Source organism: Seriola aureovittata, chromosome 9 (genome assembly GCF_021018895.1).
Source record: "Seriola aureovittata isolate HTS-2021-v1 ecotype China chromosome 9, ASM2101889v1, whole genome shotgun sequence".
Classification (NCBI taxonomy): domain Eukaryota; kingdom Metazoa; phylum Chordata; class Actinopteri; order Carangiformes; family Carangidae; genus Seriola; species Seriola aureovittata.
This window is the reverse complement of record NC_079372.1, coordinates 1,000,061-1,022,672: the sequence shown is the minus strand read 5'-3', so window position 1 is coordinate 1,022,672 and position 22,612 is coordinate 1,000,061. Positions and strand designations below refer to the sequence as shown.

The 22,612-nt window shown below is 40.5% G+C and overlaps 2 protein-coding genes across 13 annotated transcripts in view; one reads left to right on the top strand and one right to left on the bottom strand.

Moving 5' to 3' along the window:
* vps13d (vacuolar protein sorting 13 homolog D) overlaps positions 1–6,413 on the bottom strand; it is a 76,338-nt gene extending 69,925 nt beyond the window's left edge. For 7 of the 8 annotated variants that reach the window (XM_056384517.1, XM_056384519.1, XM_056384522.1 and 4 more), the window contains exons 1-5: positions 5,915–6,413; positions 4,998–5,142; positions 3,885–3,962; positions 938–1,128; positions 412–492 (exon numbers count right to left, since the gene is read on the bottom strand). In XM_056384517.1, the coding sequence (XP_056240492.1) occupies positions 412–492; positions 938–1,128; positions 3,885–3,962; positions 4,998–5,094 (447 nt within the window). In that variant the 5' untranslated portion in view covers positions 5,095–5,142; positions 5,915–6,413. Of the gene's footprint in view, positions 1–411; positions 493–937; positions 1,129–3,884; positions 3,963–4,997; positions 5,178–5,914 lie in introns of all 8 variants that reach the window. The other variant, XM_056384518.1, reaches the window with a different exon arrangement.
* An 86-nt stretch (positions 6,414–6,499) lies between these two features.
* arhgef16 (Rho guanine nucleotide exchange factor (GEF) 16) overlaps positions 6,500–22,612 on the top strand; it is a 57,413-nt gene continuing 41,300 nt past the window's right edge. For 2 of the 5 annotated variants that reach the window (XM_056384529.1, XM_056384530.1), the window contains exon 1: positions 6,500–6,564. The gene's annotated coding sequence lies outside the window, so the exon portion shown is untranslated. Of the gene's footprint in view, positions 6,565–6,615; positions 6,863–22,612 lie in introns of those variants that run through there. The other 3 variants (XM_056384528.1, XM_056384526.1, XM_056384527.1) reach the window with 2 other exon arrangements.

Sequence of the window (22,612 nt, the reverse complement as noted above, 5' to 3'; positions counted from 1 at the left end):
TACTCTTAACTCAGAAGTTTTTGCTTTTCCTTAGTAAAAGTTGGTCTGAGCAGCTTTGTGAAGATGATTTAGGTGAAAACCTTTAGTGCAACTTAGGAGTACTCTTAGTGGTAAGATAAAATGCTTTGTGAATACGGGCCCTGAGTATTGCTTTAATAGAGACTTGAAAAACTGTGAACCTATCCTTTAAACCCAACGCATGCTGCTACTATTTCATATTTTGCTTAACTTTCTTTTGTTTCATGGCCCTCACTACATTCACCCACCATTCTCACTTACTTACTAAGATGTGTACACACCAAGTTCTTTTGCTATTCTGTTTTGTATGTACTCTGCAAAACTGATAGATAAAAATACATGTGATGTTTATGATAAAGTCCCAGCTATAGTATCTAATATTGGATAACTCACCTCAATGTTTTCCACAATCCTGGTGACTACTGAGGCAGTGGCAGAGTACCAGTAGGACTCTCCTCTCTGTTCACACTCACTCTGGAGGAGCCGTCAACAACAACAAAGAGTGTTAAAGATAAAAGTGCTTGGTAGAGAAAAGTATAGGTTTGACACATTAAAACAGGTGAAGGACGCAATGAACATACATCAGGACTAGAAGACCAAGCCACAAAGTTCAGTTCCATTATCTGACTCAGACTCCCTGATAATTCTGGCATGCAAACTGGCACTCTTTTTTTCTAAGGTTTAAAATCACCAAATCAAAACACCAGAGAATAACAGTTGAATTGAAGAAGTGACATGCAGCATCAAAAATTATGTTGAACATGTCAATAAGTCTGTAGCTACTCTAGTGTTCATGTGGGTCTCCAATGCTCATTAGAGACTAGAAAACTAAATGGAAGAAATATTATTATTATTTTTAAATTAACCATTGATGGGACAAGTGAAAAGCACATTTTATCTCTAGTGTTGATCTACCTACTTTGAATTTTTCTTCGAGAGCCTTAAGGAGACGTTTTTTGCGCTCTCTCTCCTCCTCTCTCTCCTTCTCTCCATCATACTCCTGCAGCTGGGTGGGGCCGATGATCAGGTTGAGCTGGGACATGGAGATGACCCATGGGTCACTGTGAGGCCGGTAGAAAGGGATCTGGAGAGTAATCTTTCCAATGAAGCCTGGTGAAAGACAAGATGATGTTTGCATCATAGTGAAGGAAATACAGACTGAAGCTGAAAAAATAAACTGAATTTTGAATATATGTAGATAAATTCTGACTATATCAAGAGCATGTAAGTCAGTTTTGATGAAACAAGATGAAAATGATGTATTTCTGAGCTAAATAAGAGATTTGTAAATCTTCTGAAGATGTCATGGATAATCATGTGCGTTATGGCCTTTGTTTTAAACCATGCTACTTGTCATTCATTGCTAGTGATAATGCTGGAAATAAATGTTTCTAAACTGCATTTTAGGAGCATTCCACCCAATTTTACACACAAAGATCAGTTATCATTATGAGGAGTACTCTGAAGGTCTCCATCACTGTCCATGGAGCTTTCAAAGTTTAAAAAAAAAAACAGCTAAACTTGGTCTTGACTCTTTAAGTTTTTAACAGAGAGCCAGTGCTACAAACTGGAGGAGCTGGGCATTAAAGAGACAGGGGGCTAATAAAAGACACTAATGATTTGCATTATGAGAAATGTAGAAGGAGCAGGAGATCAGAAAATCCTGGCATCACTTTTTTGATCTCTCCTCTTTGTCTCTCACTCATAGGGTTGCGTAACATGCCCCACTGTAGTATATATATATATATATATATATATATATATATATATATATATTAATGGCATTCTATGAGAAATGAGCAAAACATGATGACACATGTCAAATCAAAGGCTATGAGATTGAAACTTGGTGAACAGCTTCCCCATACTTCAGTGCTTCACCTACATACAAACGGTAGCAATGTGACCAATACTTTTACACCTATGTTTTTCTTATATTTTCATGTCCATTGCTTTAACCTCAATTAAAAAATTTTTTCTTTTTTTATGCATTAGTCACAAAAGCAACAGCAGCAGATGAAGCAATCACGTGTGCATGTATAAACAAGTCAAAGAGTCCAAACGCAGAAATTACCCCTTACATCTAGAACCACAATATAATGACCTCCAAAAGTTACAGATAAATGCTGGAGAATATGACTAGTTAGGGTTCCTTCCATTTGCCTCCAGAAGTCCTCAATTGTCTCTGGAACTTGTTTCTCTTTTGCAGATCAAACTCCCTGACTTTCTCTTCAAAGGCATCTCTCAAAACTCCCTCAGACTCATTTCTTTTCGGTAGTGAATGCAGGTATGTAAAATAAAGAACGCTGCTCCTCCACCATTACATTAGAGCACATGTAACCAAACAGGAAAATCCTGATTCAGGGTTAGACTGTCAGCAATGTAGAGCAGTGTAACTATAAAAAGTCAAGAGAGAAACACCAAGCTGAGACTTTTTTATTATTCTGGCATCTAAAGAACAGTGGCTTGTGGTGGGAAAATATCTTAATCTATAGGTTTTGTCATTTGGACTAAACAGTCTTTAAAAACATGTCCGTCTGACAATGTAATTTTAAAATAGACATATTGTTTAGCAATTACCAAAGCACAAGATTTGTCAATCAGTTGCACAACTCCTCGCAAACATACAGTACCCTGCTTTATTCACCATAAAATGTTTGGCTGTCTTCAATTTTCAGTAAAAATGCAAAACACAGTAAATGTGCTGATTCAACAACTCAAAATGAAATAAGCTTCTCTGTTGATGGTGGTGAAATTAAACTATATGTGCAAACAATATCAGTGCCATGTCCAATATTGACTAATGACATCATGGCCCCTATCACGGTTAGATGTAATGTTGTAATGTTACTAAAGATTATTGTTGGAAAAATTGTGATACTTTATGATAAACATAACCATCTTGAAGGGAAACAGTATTATCCTGAATAGAACTTTTTAATATTGTGTTTACTTTTAAGACAGGAGTTGTCAGAGAGGAGCGCAGTGACAAACATTAGCTATGATAAGGCATGAATCGAGTCTCTATTGTGTCTGTCTCATTTAAGCAAAAATGTGAGGTCACTCTCATATATTCTGTGTATAAATTCTGTGTGAATATTGCATTCTTTGAACATTTGCACTGTGAGCTCTTGTGTGTAACTTGTTCCCTTGCTGCAAGAATAAATATCCTACTCTTGTGAATTTTCAGACGGTGTTCCTGAGTTTATTTGATAATTTACTTAACAATTATCATTGCTATCCATCAGCAAAAAGCAACAAGAACAAAAAAAATTAACTTAAGCATACAGTTCTTGAACAAGTAATCTGTGGGATATACATGGACCAATCAAAAAGGATTGCTTGGTTCTAGTTTTTTCGAGTTATGTGTGGTAAGTTTGTGAGGTCAGTAAATCAATGGCCCTGTTCGGACCTGCATTAATATGCATTGTCAGTGATCCGATAACAAGAGGTCAGCTCTAAGTTCATCAGTTCACACCTGGATTTAAAATGTCTCAGTGACCACTTGTGATCGGATCTCACTGCTTTATGTGCAAACAAACAGGTATGCGTTGATGTTTTCAGCCAATCTGACATACGGGTCCACTGTCAATCTGTTTGTGTGTGTGTGTGTGTGTGTGTGTGTGTGTGTGTGTGTGTGTGTGTGTGTGAGAGAGTGAGATAGAGAGGGAGAGAGAAAGCAGCATTTGTGTTCACACAGCCAAAAGAATGTGGCCACCTCTGAATGTGGTCTGAGTGATTGGATCTAGAAAGAGCCTCAATGTGTCTCAGGCGTCCTCACACCTGAACTTAGAGCTGTCCACTGGTGATCAGATCACCTGAGACTGATGTTCATACCAGGTCTGAAACGGGGCAATGTGTCTCACCTGCTTTGACTTCAAATGGCAGATCAAACTCTCGGAGGGCATCCTTCCTCAGGGGGAGGTTCTCCAGCTCCACTGCACCTGAGGAATGACACGAAACAGACAGTCTGTCAATGCTGGGTTGCCTCACTTTCCTAATAAGTGCTGATGATCTCAATTAAAATTTAAATTAAAATTGACTGTTTGTTTCACTGTGACTGAATTGTTGTCCAATGCAACAGACCACGCCACTACTTTTAAATGTCTTAATATAGTTCACACAATAACAACACATATATACTGTCAGGTGTAACAATCATTTTGTCGAGCCATTGATAACAATAAAGGAAGGCTAAAAACACCTCTCTGTATACAGTTCAACAGCACCGCAAACTACAGCGTCCACAGTGACAAAACAGCTGAATCAGCACCTCTCCAAGACAGTTTCAGCACAACCTTAACATTAGAACCTTCATGAAGGAGTCATAAGATTTCTTTCAGAACTGTTGTATCAGACTGCATTCATTTTAGTGGTGTGTCACTCTTGTTTTAGTGTACATATCAATTCTTAGGGGCATTTTCTTCTCATGTCACCCTTGCACAAACTTTACACTCAAGTTCTACTGTGAAACTGATAAAGCTCAGTTTCAAGTCGAAGTAGACAGCAAGTAGTGTAGTCCAACACTGTTATAGTTCAGGTTGCAGCGAATATTGGAGCCTGAGTCTCAGGTCTAACACTGAAGAACAAGAATCAGAATCAGGTTTATTGCCAAGTAGGTTTTCACACACAGGGTGTTTGGTGTTTTGGTGCATAACAATAAGCATAGTAAGAAGAAAAAGTATAAAGAAAGATAAAGCCAAGCAAATCAATTTGCATATACTTGAAAGTCAACAAAGCTCTCACTGTGACTTAATACAGTTTAGACTTTTCAAATTGATCTGCACTTTCATCTGTAGTAATACGTAATTACCTCATACACAACAATAAAGAAGAAATCATGTTCACTTTGACAGATTACTTAGAGGGAGGGGAAGAATGAAAACACATTCCCACATGCAGAACACTGCAGTGTGCTTCGTAAAAAATAATTAGCAGTAATTTTAAGTGACCAGAAAAATAGAGACATGTGTAATTACCTTTCAGAAGGGCGATGGAGAGCTGATCTGTGTTCAGGTTGCTGACATATTTGCCCAGGTATGTGTTTAGCACCCAGGCAACAAGGCCCTCCAACATTCTGATAGGTCAGGGATGCTGAGAGCTACACCAAGGTGTGGGAGGAAACTGTGATGATGAAAAACACCCTGTTGATTGTAACCCTGACAGGGGAGGTGTACAATGTATATACAAGTAATATAATAAACATAGGATACAGGATATAGGACACAAATTTTATTCATCTATTTACATATAGCAGTAAACTGCCAAGTTGATCACAACTCGGTCTTCATTAAGCTAAATCCTGTCCTCCTGCAGAGGAGATCTATAATTTGCCAAACTCCGTTCTAAAATGTAAAAAGTTAATTTGTTCATAGCCACAAGTTAGTACAAGCTTCAGTGTGGTATTAAAGACTTTTCAAGAATTGTTAGTCTGTTGATAAACTGCAGACAGGGCCTGATAAAACGTTAGGCTTACACTGCACATTACCGCTTTCAGGTGATACTGGCATTGGGAATATTCCCATTCCTAATACTGACTGAGGGGTCTAAAACTCCAGTCTAGTTCTATAAGTTACGTGCCTATGCCATACATTCAGACATGGCCACGCTGATTAAGTTTGGGGATAGAACCCAAAGTGAAAGTGTCCGAGGTCGTGTCTTCAATGACAGCTAGCGGTAATGTAAGTTACAGAATTAGTTAAAGCAGCGACAGTTTCTAATCACAGTCGATGGATTACTCAAGGCTGCCATCTTATCTGACGTTGGCACCGTGACAGTAACTATAACACTCAACTAAAGTTAGATGTTAACAAAGCAGCACCATAACTCCACCTAACTACAGCTACCATTAACTCAGCGTTAATGTAATGCACCAAAGGCAGTGCTATTGACTCACCGTTTCAGACACGTCCGTTTATCGACCCAGCTTGGCTGAGTCCATGTCGCTGCCAGCCTAACGCCACTGTCAGAAGGTGGTCATGTCGTGTCAAAACCACTCAGGACAGGACTCACGGTAAAGGGACGGTTAGCGTTTTATGAACCGCATACTGGAGACTGCCACGCATTAACTAACACATATTATCTAAACGAGGACTAAGTAGAAATGACAATGAACCTACTTAAGAGTTGTCACCATCAGCAAGCAGCACAAAACTGGTTGTGGTGACGGACAGGGCAAGGTTGTGATCCTAGTTAGCTAGCCAATTAGCTACAACTAGCATGCGAAGGGTGTCCAGTCAAAAACAGGCAGCCGACTGTATCACACTCAAAGACAAAAGTAACCGGGTTCGTTTTCACAGTAAACACAGTTAATCCTTCCAGAATAAATGGATTAATACTATATTTTAAAATTAGAGAGTTATGTGTTGCTGCTTCGTAAATAAACACACTTCCTAATACCGTTGAGCTTCCAACGCATACTTCCTGTCATGTGACAAAAACAAACCATTCCTCTCGTTTTGCGTTTGGTTTAAAACCGGGGACTGCGAATTGAAATGTTCTGCTGATATTTCCTACTATCCAACGTACAGCTGCACCAGCTGAAAAGTAATGTAATTTATTCATTTATTATTTATCTTTTAAAAGCCTAAAATAGGGCTGCGTAGTAATTTGGTGAGGTAGCCTACGTACGTAGGTGCCTAGCCTACCTACGTACATATTTTTTCTAGCTGATAGCGGTGAGCGTATTTCCCCGGTGTATTTGTCATTTGGCGAAAGCGGTTGTGAGCAGCACCGTTGTTAGCATCTAACTCTGACTCTTGACAAGGGACAAAATAAACAGTCCAGGAACACAACACGAGGACTTCCGGTGTGCCGAGTTCTGCCTGCCCGCCGAGAAATGCATGTTAGTTTTTTTTTACTTAGTTACTTAGTTACTAAGTTTATTGTCCCCAAGGGGAAATTCATTTTCACAGATCTGTACAGAGAACGCCAACATATGCACATTGCACATAATCACACAACAGTGTTTGTTTGTTTGTTTGTTTGTTTGTTTGTTTTTCCTTTATTGTAAACTTCAAATTTACAAACTGTAAGACAATTATGGAATTTTTAGAAACAATGTAGTAAAAACAAAAACACCATAAGAGACATATACACAGACACAATAAATTCAGTACAAAAACAGCAACAAACATTAAAATAGATTAATCAGAGTAAATCATAAATTAATTATTAAAAATAATGAAATAAAATAAAATAAATGACTAAAACTAAAACTGTTAAAACTTACATATTAAGGCACTTCATTGAGGTCAATTTCTAGTAATACTTAAAGATATTTGGCATGTTTGAATTTCATTAATTTCAGACCCATAGTATAGAGTTAAATTGCATTATAATAGCACATGGAGATGGGTGGGGTCTTCATAAATTTAGCCTTATGGATAAAGAAATTGGTTAAAATGAGCAAAAATAATTCTTATCTATAGTAATAATTGCTGCGGTTTTTGCTACTTAACCATTCCATGAATTGTTTCCAGAACTGGGTATGAGACAAAGAGATGCTCTGTTGTTTCAATATCACCTTTATAGAAAACACATTAATTTACCTCCAAGTCAACTCTTAGTCTTATAAATGCACTGGAAGGGTAGAAATCATTAATTATTTTGTAGTGGATTTCTTTTGTTTTGGGTGGAACTGGGTATTTGAAAGAAATTGTTCTCAGTCTGAATATTTTATTTTGGTCAAGCAAATTCATAACATTGTTTCTACAACACTCAGCAGGGTATAAATCATTTGTTAGAGTAGATCTTATGAATTTGTTTGAACACTTTTCACTATTTATAGAAAGTGTGGGAAGATGAGATGTGGATATATTTTGCTAAGATAAGGAATGAATTGGGTATGGCACTGATAAGAGATTTAAATTCTTTGAGGTTGCATTCAAAGTCCTATTTACAACAAAAAATATTGTAAGGTAATACATCTCCATTTGCATCTAACAGGTCCATCACACAGCAAATATTCCTAAGCATTCAGTTCCTATTAAACAAAGACTTCCTTTTGTGAAGCACATATCTGTTCTTCCATAATGGTGTATTATGACATATGAAGTTGTGATTGTGAAATAATTTCCACAAAAGTAAAACCTGTTGGTGATATTTAGAAAACTTAACAGGCAATTTGGTGACATTGTAATCACATTTTAAGATAAATTTGATCTTTTCAAATACAGTTTTAGGGAATATGTGCCAGATACTGCCAGAGGATGTAACACATTTAACAAATTCCATTCGTACATTCAAAGTCAATTGCTTTTACCCCACCTTCAGAGAGGACTTTAACAGTGATTGCTTTTTTAATATAGTGAGTTCAGTTCCTCCATATAAAATTAAAGTCAAGTTGGTTCAGAGATTTAACAAAGTCTGAACTAAGTGCTAATGAAGATGCAGGGTGAACATCTCTAGATATGCTTTCCATTTTGGTAAGATAGGTCCGACCAAAAATGGATAATCTCTTTGTAACCAAGCAGTGAGTTTGCATATACAGTCATCTGGCCAACTTTGTTTCTCAAGTTAGGCAGCTCACATTCCTTCAAATCTTTTGTTACATAAACACCTAAGGATTTCACCTGAGTTTGACAGGTAGATCATAAATTATATTCTGTGCATGTTCCTGAATAGACAGGAGTTCATATTTTTGAATGTTGAGAAATAGTCCAGAGGCCCTGGAAAAGAGTTCAATGTTCTGTATGCCAACATGAACCTGATGTTCATCCTTCAGAAGCAGGGTAGTATCATCCAAAGAGGCTCTGTTCCAAACACATTAAGTTTTTTCAAGTTCTCCAAGTTCTCACAGTTGTTTATATAGTTCATTATAGCCAGCATTTCTGCTGCTAAAATGAACTGCCCTGGACTTGCTTCATACATTGTCCAGATTAATTAATCAATTACCCCTGAGCAAGACTTAAGAGTTATTAGAACACTGGTAAGTCAACTATGGTTGTTCTAACCATTATCAAGTAACAGAAAAATCAGTACATTGTTTTTCAGTGGTAGAGTTCTATCCCAGGGTGTTTGCAGCAAGAGGGGAATTGATTGTACCCCTTGTGCGTTCGCACACAGTGTGTGGTTGCCTTAGTTTATGTCTGATATAGTGGTAACCTCACATTTTTCTCAGTGGTGAGGTCAATTTATTTTTGATACACCATTGTGGTGCTATTTATGTTGTCTTCATCCCCTGTTCGCAGCTGGATAATCAGACGGTGGAGTTCTTGAGTTTGTTATTGTATTTGAAACGCCATTGTGGTGCTATTTATGTTGGTCTTAATCCCTGTTCGCAGTGGGTATTTGATTTTTGAAGAAAAGATGGAAGCTGCCCACTTGTGTTGTTTCTGCCACATGGCTGTGGATCCCCGTGATGGCCATCGAGAATGCTCCCCACTGCTTGGGGGTGGCACATCTGATAGAGCAGGGGTTTTCAAAGTGTGGGATAGTGGGCCTCCCCTAAGAGAACTCAAAAGTAGCCGCGCCCCCACACTATTATTACTTTTATTACTGTTATTGATGTTGCTTTGTATGTTCCACGCAGGCTTAAAAAAAGGTTTCAAGAATAAATGTCATACACATCTTTATTTTTTTTTACATGTTTGTATGTTCTTGAACATTGATTTTGAATACATTTAAACATCTTTTTGTTAAAAAAAAAAAAACTTATTCACTTAAAAAAAATAAATTATAATTTATTTTCACTCATCCGACGTTATCCCACATCAACGCTGAAACACTGCACACAACACATTTGCTCACCTCGATTTTAGTGGGAACAGTGAGTCTGTGTCTTTGATGCACACAGGCGGTTGATGCGGGGATGCGCTGTAGAAAGGAATAAACGCAGATCATCCTCTACCTGCAGCCGTGACCGGTACTTGCTTTTAATCGTATGTGTATGGTATGATGCCTCGGTTGCCTTGGTATTTACAGTACCAAATGTCTGGATGTCTTTCTTCTGGGACTGCAATTCATTAAGCTTCCTATCAAAAAACTCCCACGGCTTGGTTGTTAAATTGTGGTGCTTAGTTTCAATGTGGCGCCGGGGTTGACATGGTCGCATAATGTCGTTAGCTAGCACCTCTTTGCAAATAACACACTGTGGCAGCGGAGCATCGTCAGGACCAATGCATGAAAAACCAAACGTTAAATAATCAGGGTCATACTTCCTCCGTTTTCTGCTCACCTCTGTGCCCACTCTCACTTTCACCTGAGGCACTAAAAATCGATCCATTTGCTGTAGTTAGCTAACCAGATGATACACTTTTTTTCCTTTCTTTTCGCGCCTCCCCTTAAGTCCTCTGGCGCCCCCCTGGGGAGGCGCGCCTCACACTTTGAAAACCGCTGTGATAGAGGATATTGAGAATCCTTGCAATGGACCGGCTGAACTCCATCTGGAGGAACATATTCCTCAGGCGAAGTACTTGCAGCAGTCTGCACGTGGTAAAGCAGCAGCTCATCGTCCACCTACTCAGGGATGGGTGAACAGACATGTCTCTAAAAGGAGCAAGAAGCGCAGACAAGAGCACTAATCTGATTATGCTCAAGGGCGGGGCTCTGGACAGTCAGCTCGTAGAGAGCTGCTTAGTCCATCGGCGGCTGCAGATGACCCACCACAGCAGGATGATACTCAGGGGAAGATTCGGGCGGCTATTCAAAATCTCTCAGACAGACTGGGTAGGATTGAGGCTCAGCGTCCGGCTCCTGGCACAGTGCCTGAGCATCTTGGGCCAAGTTTGGCCTCCCAGGATGAGTTTCCTTCCTATTAGGGTGAGAAGTCAAATCCACCTGATGTCCTCTCCGTATATGCACAGAGTCTGTTCCAGCAGCTGCAGACTACCTGCAGATGCTTAGGAAGGCATGGAACAATCCAGCAGCTACAACACAATTTAATGCGGGGTGTTGCAAGCTGACAAGGTCTCAATATGCGTCTGAGACTGGGCTAGCTGATATGCCCGTGGTCGAGAGAGAAATGGCGGCTTTGACATCACTTGGCCCAGAACTTGGCTATTGTTCTGGCAGCTATTAGGAAGACTGCCAACCCTGAGAATCAACATACTATGAACATGATTGACTTGGCCCTTATAGCCCATGCCCAGCTCACAAGGGACATTGAGGTGGCCATGTCATCAGCCATGCTGGCGTGTAAACAGATCTGGCTAGCACAGACATTGTTGCCAGAGAACATCAGGAAAGACCTTACTAACATGGCGGTGGTGCCGGGCAGTGTTTCATTCAGACTCTCAGAGCTTATTGGAGAAGGCTGAGGAGTGTCATTTCACAAGGGAAGGTGTTCAGCGCACTTTCAGCAGAGCAGGGGTTTCTGGGTATAGGTCTAGGGGCCCTCAGCCCCCACACCAGACATCATGGTCCCGCAACTTTAGCGGACAACAGTACAGAGTTTGTTGCCTCTGGTAGTGGTGCTAAACAACCACCACAGCGTCAGCAAGGGTGCCTGCCACGCTTGTACTCTAAAGAGACACGGTAGAGAAAGCACCCCCCAATAGGTCCAGGACCTCAGGTCCATCTTAGATCTGAGGCCACTAAATGCGTTCATAAAGGTGTTACATTTCAAAATGTTAAACACCAGACAAATTCTGCAGTCAATCCAGAGAGGGGAGTGGTTCACTTCCCTGGATTTAAAAGACGCTTACTTTCATGTACGCATCTGCAAAGACCACAGACCGTTCCTAAGGTTCGCCTGGGCCTATCAATTGAAGGTCCTTCCAATCGGCCCCTCTTTCACCAAGAGTGTACATTGGCTCTGTCTCCTCTACAAGTGTCCGGTCTGAAGATCCTACCCTATTTGAACAACTGGCTGATCTGCGCTCCAAGTCGCAGTCAGGCACACTTGGAGGGTTGTTAGCCATGTACAAGCCTTGGGGTTCAAGGTAAACATGAAAAAGCGCAACCTAGAACTCCCAGACAGTTAATCAAACAATTGAGATCAGTTCATTTCGAGTTGGCTTCTTAAGAGGGGGACATAGATCTAGGGACACTGTGTCCATTAAGGGTGTTGAGGGCTTACTTGGCACGCACTCAATCTGTACGGCACGCACATTCCCTGTTGTTTCAGCTATGGTAGCTGTAAACTGGGCCTTGCTGTGTCTAAACAACGCCTGTCACACTGGGTGGTAGACACCATTTCCCACGCTTACCACAGGCAGAACATTCCTGTCCCTGGTAGTCTAGTGGCACACTCTACTAGGTGTATGGCCACCTCCTGGGCTGCTTTGAGAGGGGTACTGTAACCAAGGTTAGATAATCTGTGCATTTTGAAATGCTCCGTGCGGTTATTTTGAAAGGATTGTTTCCTCTGCCAGCGTCTACTTCCTGTTTCTTTTATTAGCCTTTTGCATGTCGAGATGCTGACTCGGTCGACCAATCGGGTGTCAGCTCCCGCCTGGTTGACCTCCGCGCGTGGGGTTTACCTTTTTCTCGAGCAGCGAGCAACCATCAAGACAGGCAACACGTGAAACAATGAAAGAAAAACTATAAAAGTTGATTAAAGTTGATAAAAACCTGCTGGATAACTTCACCACGATCCGTGAAAAAAACGCATTGGTGAGAGATGTTTTGACCGTGCTAATCGCTAGCCGCTAACGCTAACAAACACACAATGGTAATGCCATTCACTTATGCTAAAGATGTTAGCTATGTTATTTTGAAAGTGAAATCTAAATTGGTGCAGTGTAATATGTGTTTTGTGTATGCATTTAACCCTTGCATTTCTGTTATATGCTGGATGGTTATTTGTGTAGATTTAAGCACCTTAATTTGTGCTTTTTAAGCACACAAATCTGTGCTTTGCTAATTGTGCACACTAAATATTTTTGTTGTTTAAGTACCTTTCCTGTGCACTTAAAGTGCATTAAGCTGCACTTAAATTGTTTCGTAGACTCTACTGTAGGCTGCTGTTGCATGGCAGAGGGTGCACACAGCATGTGTTTTCCTTTTATTATTATTATTGTATTATTATTATTTTATGCCAATTGAGATATGTGAAGGTGAATGCGAATATGTGAAAGAGGAAATATTTTGTTTATAATTAATTTTGCAATGGAGGTAATCATTAGAGCTTCTAAGTGGGTTGTAGGTGGAGAAAGGCGGCAGGATGGGATGCGCCTTACACCAATTAGGGCCTACATGGATGACGTGACGTTGATAACTACAACGGTGCCATGTATGAAAAGAGTACTTGAGAGACTTAATAAAAACTTAAAGTGGGCTAGTATGAAAATCAAGCCTAGTAAGTCTAGAAGTATCTCAATAAGCAGAGGGAAGTTAAGTGATAGGAAGTTTGTAATAGACGAAGAGGAAATTCCAATAATTAGGGAAAAATCAGTAAAGAGTCTAGGTAGGTGGTACAAGGCAGACTTGAATGACGGAGAACAGGTAGTGCAGTTTCGGAAGGATGTTGCTGAGGGACTGGATAGAATAGATAAATCAGGGCTTCCAGGAAAGTTGAAGCTGTGGTGTCTGCAGTTTGGGTTATTTCCCAGGCTGATGTGGCCACTGTCTGTATATGAGATTCCAATATCCACTGCAGAAAAAATGGAAAGATTAGTTAGCTTTTACATTAGGAAGTGGCTAGGTGTTCCTAGATGTTTAAGCACGGTGGCACTGTATGGGAAAGGCATACTTCAGCTCCCAGTAACCAGTCTAGTGGAATTTAAATGTACCAAGGTTAGGACAGAGCTCCTGTTATCTGGGAGTAAAGATGCGGTAGTTAGTAAGGTGGTTCCAAACCCAATCAAGGGGAGAAAGTGGAATCCAAGAATCGCAGTGCAGGAGGCAGAAGCAACGCTCAGGCATACAGAGATTGTGGGTAATGTCCAAATAGGCCGGGGAAGCTTGGGGCTTGGCCCAAGCAAACCAGTGTGGAGTAGAGCAGGTCCCAAGGAGAAGAAAAAGCTAGTCGTGGAGCAGGTTCGTAGACAGGAGGAAATATTAAGGGGTGCTAAGGCAGTGGCCCAGGCTAAGCAGGGACAGTGGGTGAATTGGGAAGGTGTAGACAAGAAAAAGCTTAGCTGGAAAGAAATCTGGAGTATGGAGGAAAGTAGTATTAGATTCTTGATAGGGGCAACTTATGATGTACTGCCAACTCCCCAGAACCTAAAACTCTGGGTAAATGGAGACCCACTATGTTCATTGTGTTCAGGTACTGCAACTTTAAAGCACATTCTGTCAGGGTGTAAGGTTAGTCTGTCGCAAGGCAGGTATACGTGGCGACATAACCAGGTTTTAAAAAGCTTAGCTGCAGGAATTGAAGAGTTACGGAGGCAGGCAAATTTAGGAAGACCTAAAACAAAGAAAGTTGCAATCAAGTTTGTCCAAGAGGGAGAGAAAGTTGGTAAGACAACAAGAAGGCAAGGCATGCTTGTGATTGGGAAATGCAGGTAGATTTAGGAGGAAAGCTTGTTGTTCCCCAGGAAATAGCCAGTACAAAACTAAGGCCTGATATAGTCTTGTGGTCTAGGAGTAGAATGAAAGTATATTTCATAGAGCTGACTGTTCCGTGGGAGGCCTTAGTTGAAGAAGCATATGAAAGGAAAAAGCTCAGGTATGCAGAGTTAGGGGCAGAAGCAGAGCAGCGAGGATGGAAAGTTAGGATTTGTCCAGTGGAAGTAGAATGTAGAGGATTTGTAGCAAGGTCTGTTGTCTCTTTGGTAAGGGAGTTAGGAGCAAGTGGACAGAGTGTGAGGAAAATTGTAAAGGACATGTCAGATGAGGCAGCAAGATCCAGTCAGTGGATTTGGATGAGAAGAAGTAATGGTAGCTGGGGGCCCAGCAGGGGGAGCACTTAGGATAGACAGACTCTTAGGAGAAGCAAGGAAGAAATCCAGGAAGAGGAAGTGTTTTTAAGTGGGGGTGTGGCCTGTGTGAGCCTCTTTGAGACCATGCGGTTAGTCCAGGTGAGGTGGCCTATATTGTTTGCTTGTATTGAATTGGTTTTTAGTGTGTCTGTGGCTGTTTAGGTGAGTTTGTTTGTTTTAGGTGAGTTGCATGGTGTGGTGTGGGGGGGGGGGGGGGGGGGGGGGGGGTAGAGCACAGCCTAATCCGGCGGGGGAGAGCTAGCCCAAAAAGGCACCTCTCCCTGACTCTAACTCCCTCATTGTCTTGGAGAGTGGGGGAGTAGGGGGGGTATAGCACAGCCTAATCCGGCGGGGGAGAGTTTAGCTCAAAAAGGCATCTCTCCTTGACTCTGCCTCCCTCATTCAAAATGGCCGCCACTTTCTCCAACTGTTTAGGGGAGTTTGTTTGCTGAATCTGCTAGTGTGTTTTGTCAGAGTTGATGATAGTGTTGTTTGTGGTAGCATAGGCAAGATAAAGAAAATAGTCGTGGTGTGAGGAGCAGTGATGGCTGGCATTAGGGGAGTGACTCTGGGACGCCAGTGATCACTGTCTAGCCTCCTAGAGGTGTCATGGGACCAACTAGACGAAACACTGGTGAAAGGAGGTTCCCACCTGATGACCCCAAAGACATGTTAGTTATCACTGCTCATTAGTCTGTATAGCTAAATTAATAGTTATCATAGGACATGTTAAGCTTAGGGAACTATTCACTGAGTCTAGTCCACTTTCTGTAGTACAAGTTTCTTGTGTTTATCTTAAATAAATGAGTGAAAGGTTATTTCAGTAACCATAGTTCCCTAATATTTTGAATCTGTTATTACATATGTTGATCCTTAATAATTGTGAAGTCCCCTTTACAATGTTTCATGAGTTCAGGGAAATTAGAAGATGTATTCTAGCTTTTATGTGATGGTGTACTGATTAGAAGCTTGAATGTTCTGACCTTATCCACAATAAGTCAGGTTTTTTTTGTGGATCCTGAGAGTTCCCGTCCCACCTGTAGTTGGAGCTTGGAGACTATTGGATGTTTGATGGCGAGCTATGGCCCAATGGAGAAGAACTAGAGACTCAATTGCATGCAGAAGATTGGAACCCTGAACTCCAGAAACTTTGCTTCCACACACACCGTCAACTCATTCAACAGTGCGGTAAGACAAACAGTTGCCACTTTCCCAGTGGACTGAGCAGTATTATCTGCTGCAAGGACTAAGTGATTGAGCTGAAGGGGTTAACTTGAACATTGAATCTAAAGACTATTGATACAGCTGCAAATTATTTATTTTATTTTATTTTTTTAGGGATGTGCCAAACTATCAGTATTGTTGTTCCCAGGCCAACCTGAGCTAATTTTGGACTTTTGTTGGTAAACAGGGCTGTCAACTTGACTGGCAGTCACCCTTGCGGACCCCTTGCTGACCTCAGATTGTGGGCCTGATTGGACAACGCGGACCAGAAAAGGTCCATAGACAGTCTTGGACAGTATAGTAGTGATCACCTTTTCATTGGGGGTCTGCAAGTCTATTTTGGGACATTTCCGGCTTAAAAAATGGTCGTCAGTCACAAAAATGCCTATCAGCACAAGGTCAACAAAAGGTCCTCCAAATTGACACTATTAACGGTTTTTGTCCAATTGGCAGCCATTTGGACTGGACAAAACTTCCTCCTTATGTACAAATAACACTATAGCGCCACGTAGAGCAATTGTCCATTCAACACAATGGGGTGTCCACTGGCAAGAACTTTGCATTGCCATTGGATACCTTTTTACCATACGCGTGTCCATTGAGACTACCTTGGGCCAATGGCAGGAAGATTCCATTAATTTTTTGTCCAAAAGGTGGAATTTTCCCTAGTGTTTGGTCTGCATTTGGGTCCAGCCTTACCACAAACTGTAACAGTAATAGTGTTGGGAACAGACTTCAAGCAAGGGCCATGCGGGATGGTTGGCTTCTAGGTAATGTAAACTGCTTGTTGCTCTTAATTATCAAATTGATTCTTAACTACTTTCGGACCGTACGGGGACACTTTTAAATGCATATATGAAATTATGACAGTTTTCTAATAGATATGGTTATCTGGTAGACTATTCAAAATCTCACTTCAAACAACATGGCATTAATTGCACTGATGATGGGGCGTTTGTAGTATCAATTGAGCATGGTTATTGTGACCTTAGGTTACCCGCTCAAAACCTGGCTCCTCATGCCGCTCACCAACCCCCATACAGTCACCTCATTCTTTAATTACATACTTTTCTACCCAAAAGAGCTTTTTCTTTACTGTAAGATATTGAATAATTTTTAATAATTTAAAAATTCCATATTATTTAATTTCAGAATTGTTAAGACTCCTTCAGCATGGCTCTGATGTTCTGACAGTATTTATCTTTTTTTCCCCATGTCCCCTTAGGGGCTACGTATATATTCACCGTCCACAGGTAATATTTTTTGCTTTGCCTGCATGCTTTTTTTCAACAAAGAAAAAATGTATTTGTTAGTGATTTTACTGACAGGAAACACCCCAAACGTGTGCATGACCATGGGAAAAGCACAGAGCACTGTAATTGCATGTTAGCATTAATTCAGCGCTCATCTGTCACTGGGAGCAGGACTGTGAATGCTAAACTAGTGCAACAGCTGGAGGGAGAGAAGCAGTACTGGTGGGTGGTGCTCAAGCGGGTTGTTCAGTTTTTAAGTGAAAGAGGGCTGGCTTTCCGTGGTGATGACACAATGGTGACTTTCTACGCTTTCTTGAAGTCATCTCTCAGTTTCATCCTTTCGTCGCTGAGCACATGAATAAGTATGGACAGAAGGGTAGGGGCAGCACCTCCTATCTTTCATCCACTGTATGTGAGGACTTGATTGAGCAAGTGGGCGACAAGGTGAAAGCTACCATAGCTGCAGAGATACAGCAGTACTTTTCTGTGATTGTGGACTCTACTTCTGATCTGTCACATACTGACCAGCTGACATTCATTTTTAGATTTGTGAGTAAAGGGAAAAATAATTTAACAATTTCATGGCTTTCAACCAAATGATAATCACACAGGGGAGAGTCTGGCTGATACTGTAATGGCTATGCTTGACAATTTAAGCTTAGATATCGCAAACTACAGATGCCAGGCATATGACAATGCAAGTTATATGTTGGGGCGTTACAATGGGGAGGCTCACTTGAAGAAGAATTCATTTATTTATTACATACCCAGATTCAAAATGACAAGTGAAGCATTACAAAAGGCCGACATGGATCTGATGAATGTTATTCATCTGTTTGAGTGTTTGAGATCATTGTATCACTTCAAGACCAATTTTGACCATTTTGAAAGATCTGTGAAGAATGTTCCCGGTGTGTGCGAGTTATATAAAGATGAACTTCAGCGGGACAAGAAGCGCAAAGCATTTTCAGATGAATCTACAGAGCATGAAGTAACACTGAAAGGACGGGAGCGATAACAGGTAGAAACGTTCAATGTCATTATTGACAAATTAGTCAGCTAATTTATGAGGTTTGGAATTCTACTGAACATGAAATCCTAGGATTTGCCTACTGTTTCGTAAACAGGCTGATGCACCCTGCGCTTCTTACCCTTCTGATTTAGAACCTCGCAGGTGAAATGATCCAGTTCAGATGCTTCATACAGAGCGAGCAGGATAAGTCTCCTCAAAAACTGTTGCTGTTGCTCTTGAAACATAGTCTGCACTCAACTTTCACCAATGTGTTTTTAGCCCTATATATTCTAACACTGCCAGTTACAAACTGTGAGGAAGAAAGATCATTTTGACAGATGGCCAAAATTAAAAATGAACCCAGAACAATGCAAAAGCAACAGCGCCTCAGTACGCTGTCACTGATGGCCAGTGAATCTCAGCTCGTCAGGAACTTGGACTTGAAAATGTTGTGACTGAGTTTGCTAAAAGGAAAGCCAGGTAGAAGTCTTTCTATGGTCAACTGGAGAGAGGAGAGGAAGCGATCATCAGACAGACAGACAGACAAGGGGAGAGACAGCAGAGATACAACAGGTGTGTGTGTGTGCGTGTGTGAGAGAGAGGGCAATCTTTTTATCACAAGAAAAGGAGAAGAAGAGAGTAAAGAGGAGGAGATCTTCAGACAGACAGACAGACAGACAGACAGAGAGAGGCAGCCCCTGAAGAGCTGAGGAGGAGAAAAGGACCAAAAGAACATCTGGAGACAGGAGAGGAGGAGACAGACACAGAGAGAACCTCTGAGAGACACAGCTGAGCAGGAGAACAGGAGAGAGACAGCTACAGCTGTGTGTGTGTGTGTGTGTGTGTGTGTTTGTGTACTTACATGTAACATAGTATTTTCATCATTATCAAAAAAGAAAATAAGCTCTGGCTGCTTTGCTTTATTTTCCATTTAATATCAGATACTTTAAGGCTTTTAGTCAAGTTGACCTATGCAGTTTGCATCCTTTTTTATCACTAGAAGAGGAGAGGAGGAGAAGAGAGAAAATATGGTAAAGGAGGAGACAGACAGACAAAGAGAGGCAGCTCCTGGAGAGCCTAGAAGAGAGAAACAGACAGGAAAGAGACAGCAACGTGTGTGTGTGTGTGTGTGTGTGTGTGTGTGTGTTAGACAGAGAGGACAACTGATAGGATTAGGGATGTAAAAATACACTCAACTCACAATTTGATACAATTTCCGATACTGGGTTAAGAATACGATTTTCTCAAGATTTTTTTTAAACAAATTGTGACTGAAAAAGATTCCTTTAATTATTTGTCAGACAAAAAACACAACATTTCTAAGGTAGGGTGTAACTGTAAAACACAAACTATGCAATGAATGCATATTATATAAAAAACTACAAAATAATTTTTTTCTTATCTTTAACAAAATAAAGAGAATCCCTTTTTATTTCTCTGAGGTAGGGTAAAATGTGCAAAACAACGCATATCTTTGTTTTCACAATCACTTGCGACTGCCGCCATGTTGTCTCAGGTCCATCTGAACCTGACAGTGATGTACGATGTCGAACACATAGTGACATATGACATTGATCAATTGAAATCAAAAGCGAAATCCGCCCTCTGCTGTTTGAAAAAGGCAACGTGATTCATTTTTCATCTCAACTGATTTAAATCGTCCTACATTTGTATTGATTTTTAACTGTCTCGCGATGCATTGTTACATCCTACATAGGATGAAACATGATATTATCACTATCAAAAAGCTAAAAAGCTCTGGATGCTTTAGTTACCCTTTACTTTAAGGCTTTTAGTCAAGTTGTATTGTAATAGTTACTTTTCATTTTCCTATGAGGTACAGTGCTCTCCACAATGAAATAGAACTTTTTCATATTTGCCCTGTACTATGCCTGATTTGTTAAAGAAAGAAAAAAAAGGTCTGACATCACAAAATGAGAGATTGGGTTAGATTTTGGTTGACTTATGCTGTTTGTACCCTTTTTTATCACTAGAAGAAGAGAGGAGGAGATTAGAGAAAATAGGGGGAAAGGAGGAGACAGTCAGACAAAGAGAGGCAGACCCTGGAGAGCCGAGGAGGAGAAGACCAAAAGAGCATCTGGAGACAGGAGAGGAGGAGACAGAGAGACAGACAGACAGATAGACAGGAAAGAAACATTAAGAGGTGTATGGATGTGTGTTTGTGTGTGAATTAAGGAAGAATCAGAATCACAGAACTGGATTGGTAAAAGTGAGGCAGTATGTGTTTGCATATACCAATGGGTTACATTACGTAGGATAATGTCTTGATATTGTTGCTGCTGGCCCAGGAAAGCATTGTTGCAATCATGTGGTGTAAATCCTGTATGATGGAGGATATCTACAGGTGTTGATCAGTGTAAGTCCTGTATGATGGAGGATATCTACAGGTGTTGATCAGTGTAAGTCCTGTATGATGGAGGATATCTACAGGTGTTGATCAGTGTAAGTCCTGTATGATTGAGGATATCTACAGGTGTTGATATTGTCCTTCTGGTTGTGATTATAGGCTGTAGCCTGTCAGTGAATGCCTGATTGAGGGGGGTGGCTCCAAGACTTTGTGCCCAGGGGCCTCTGCATTCTTAATCCGGGCCTGGTTAGCGGGTCTTAGCAGGTTTTCTGACCAGTGAAAAAGGGGCTTTACATTAGACACACAGTTCCACTTGTTAACCGGAGCTGCTCTAGTCTGTGACCGGCTGTGTACACAGTAGCCTCCAGAGTGGTGACTACAGAGAGGGACATCTGCATTGGAGCCAAAGTAGCACATTTTAGAATTCATTTATTTATCCCTAGCAAACAGAGTCTGCAGCAAAAACACAGCTTCAGCCTGAGCTACATTGTTGACTGCCATGATGCATTTTGCCTCCACCTGTATCTTTACTCCTTTTATGTTAATTGGTGGTTGGTGTACCACCTAGTGGTAGAAACTTTTGGTTGAAGTGTGGTGCCTTCCTGATACATACATACTCAAGCACACACACAATACATACATACTCACACTCATATACCCTCATACTCATGCACATATTCTCACATTATGCATGCATATCTATGAATGTGTTTATGAATATATATATAGCATATACATGTATGTATGTACATGCATAACTTTATGTATGTGTATGCATGGTAGTATGCATGTATGTGCAAGTGCTTAGCACAAATATATATTTAAGTGAAGTAATCAGTTTTGGCTAAGGTGCCTTCTGCTACATGACTGTATTTTATATTCTGAGTATACATATAAAGTCATTACTCTAAAAGCAATCAAAATGTTTTCTATACATCAAATGTGTTAAAATCAGTCAAGTTAGGCTCAATGTCTTTGTTGAGTGTGCGTTATCAATGTGTAATGTGGGCAAAGAAATGGAAAATGATTTTGGAAAAATGCTTTATTCATTTTTAAGAAATAAAAACTCCCCCAACATGCTAAAAAAAAAAGCTTTACTTTTAAATGTCACCTTTTGGTGTTTGTACTTGAACAAATTTTAAGTAAATGTTTTTTAATATTGTATTGTGAAAAATGCTTAAAATGTCCTTGTTTGCCCTGCAATGGAAAGTAATTTTATATAACATAATTTCATGTTTTACCAGAATCCACCTCAGGCCAGAATCACACCTTATTGCCTCCCACAACCAGCAATAAATGGTAAGTCATTGGCATGCCTACACCCCATACTTGTATGTGCTCAAATTAGGGTCAAAAGAAATTTGAACTTGTAAAGTGATGTTCAAAAGTAATTCCAAATGTAAGTGTAAATCAACCTTTGTAAACCTGTAATTGTGCATGTATAGAAGACATTTTGTATTTGTAAATAGAGACTGATTAAAATCTAAACAAATGACGTTAGTGGTGAGGTAGCACAAAGACACTGTGAAAGAAGTGCTTTTGTCAATGTCTGTGTACAGATAGAAACTAGAAAACTATAAGACTTGGTGCTGAAAGTTCCCACACAGTGTGTGATTTTACTTGTAACTCGACTATCAAAAACTGTGAGCTTTGAACATCAAGGTTTACAGTTTTGGACTCCCTACCTGCTTCACATCCTGGATTGTGGATTACCTGGCAAGACGACCACAGTACGTCAGGCTGGGTAACTGTGTCTCAGGGACAGTGATAAACAGCACTGGGGCTCCACAGGGGACTGTTCTGGCTCTGTTCCTGTTTACCCTGTATACGGCGGAAAATGAAATTGCCAAAATATGTAAAATGAAAAAAAAGAGGGACAGGACATTCATGCATGGATGACACTTCAGTGTACTGCTGATTAAAAGTTGTA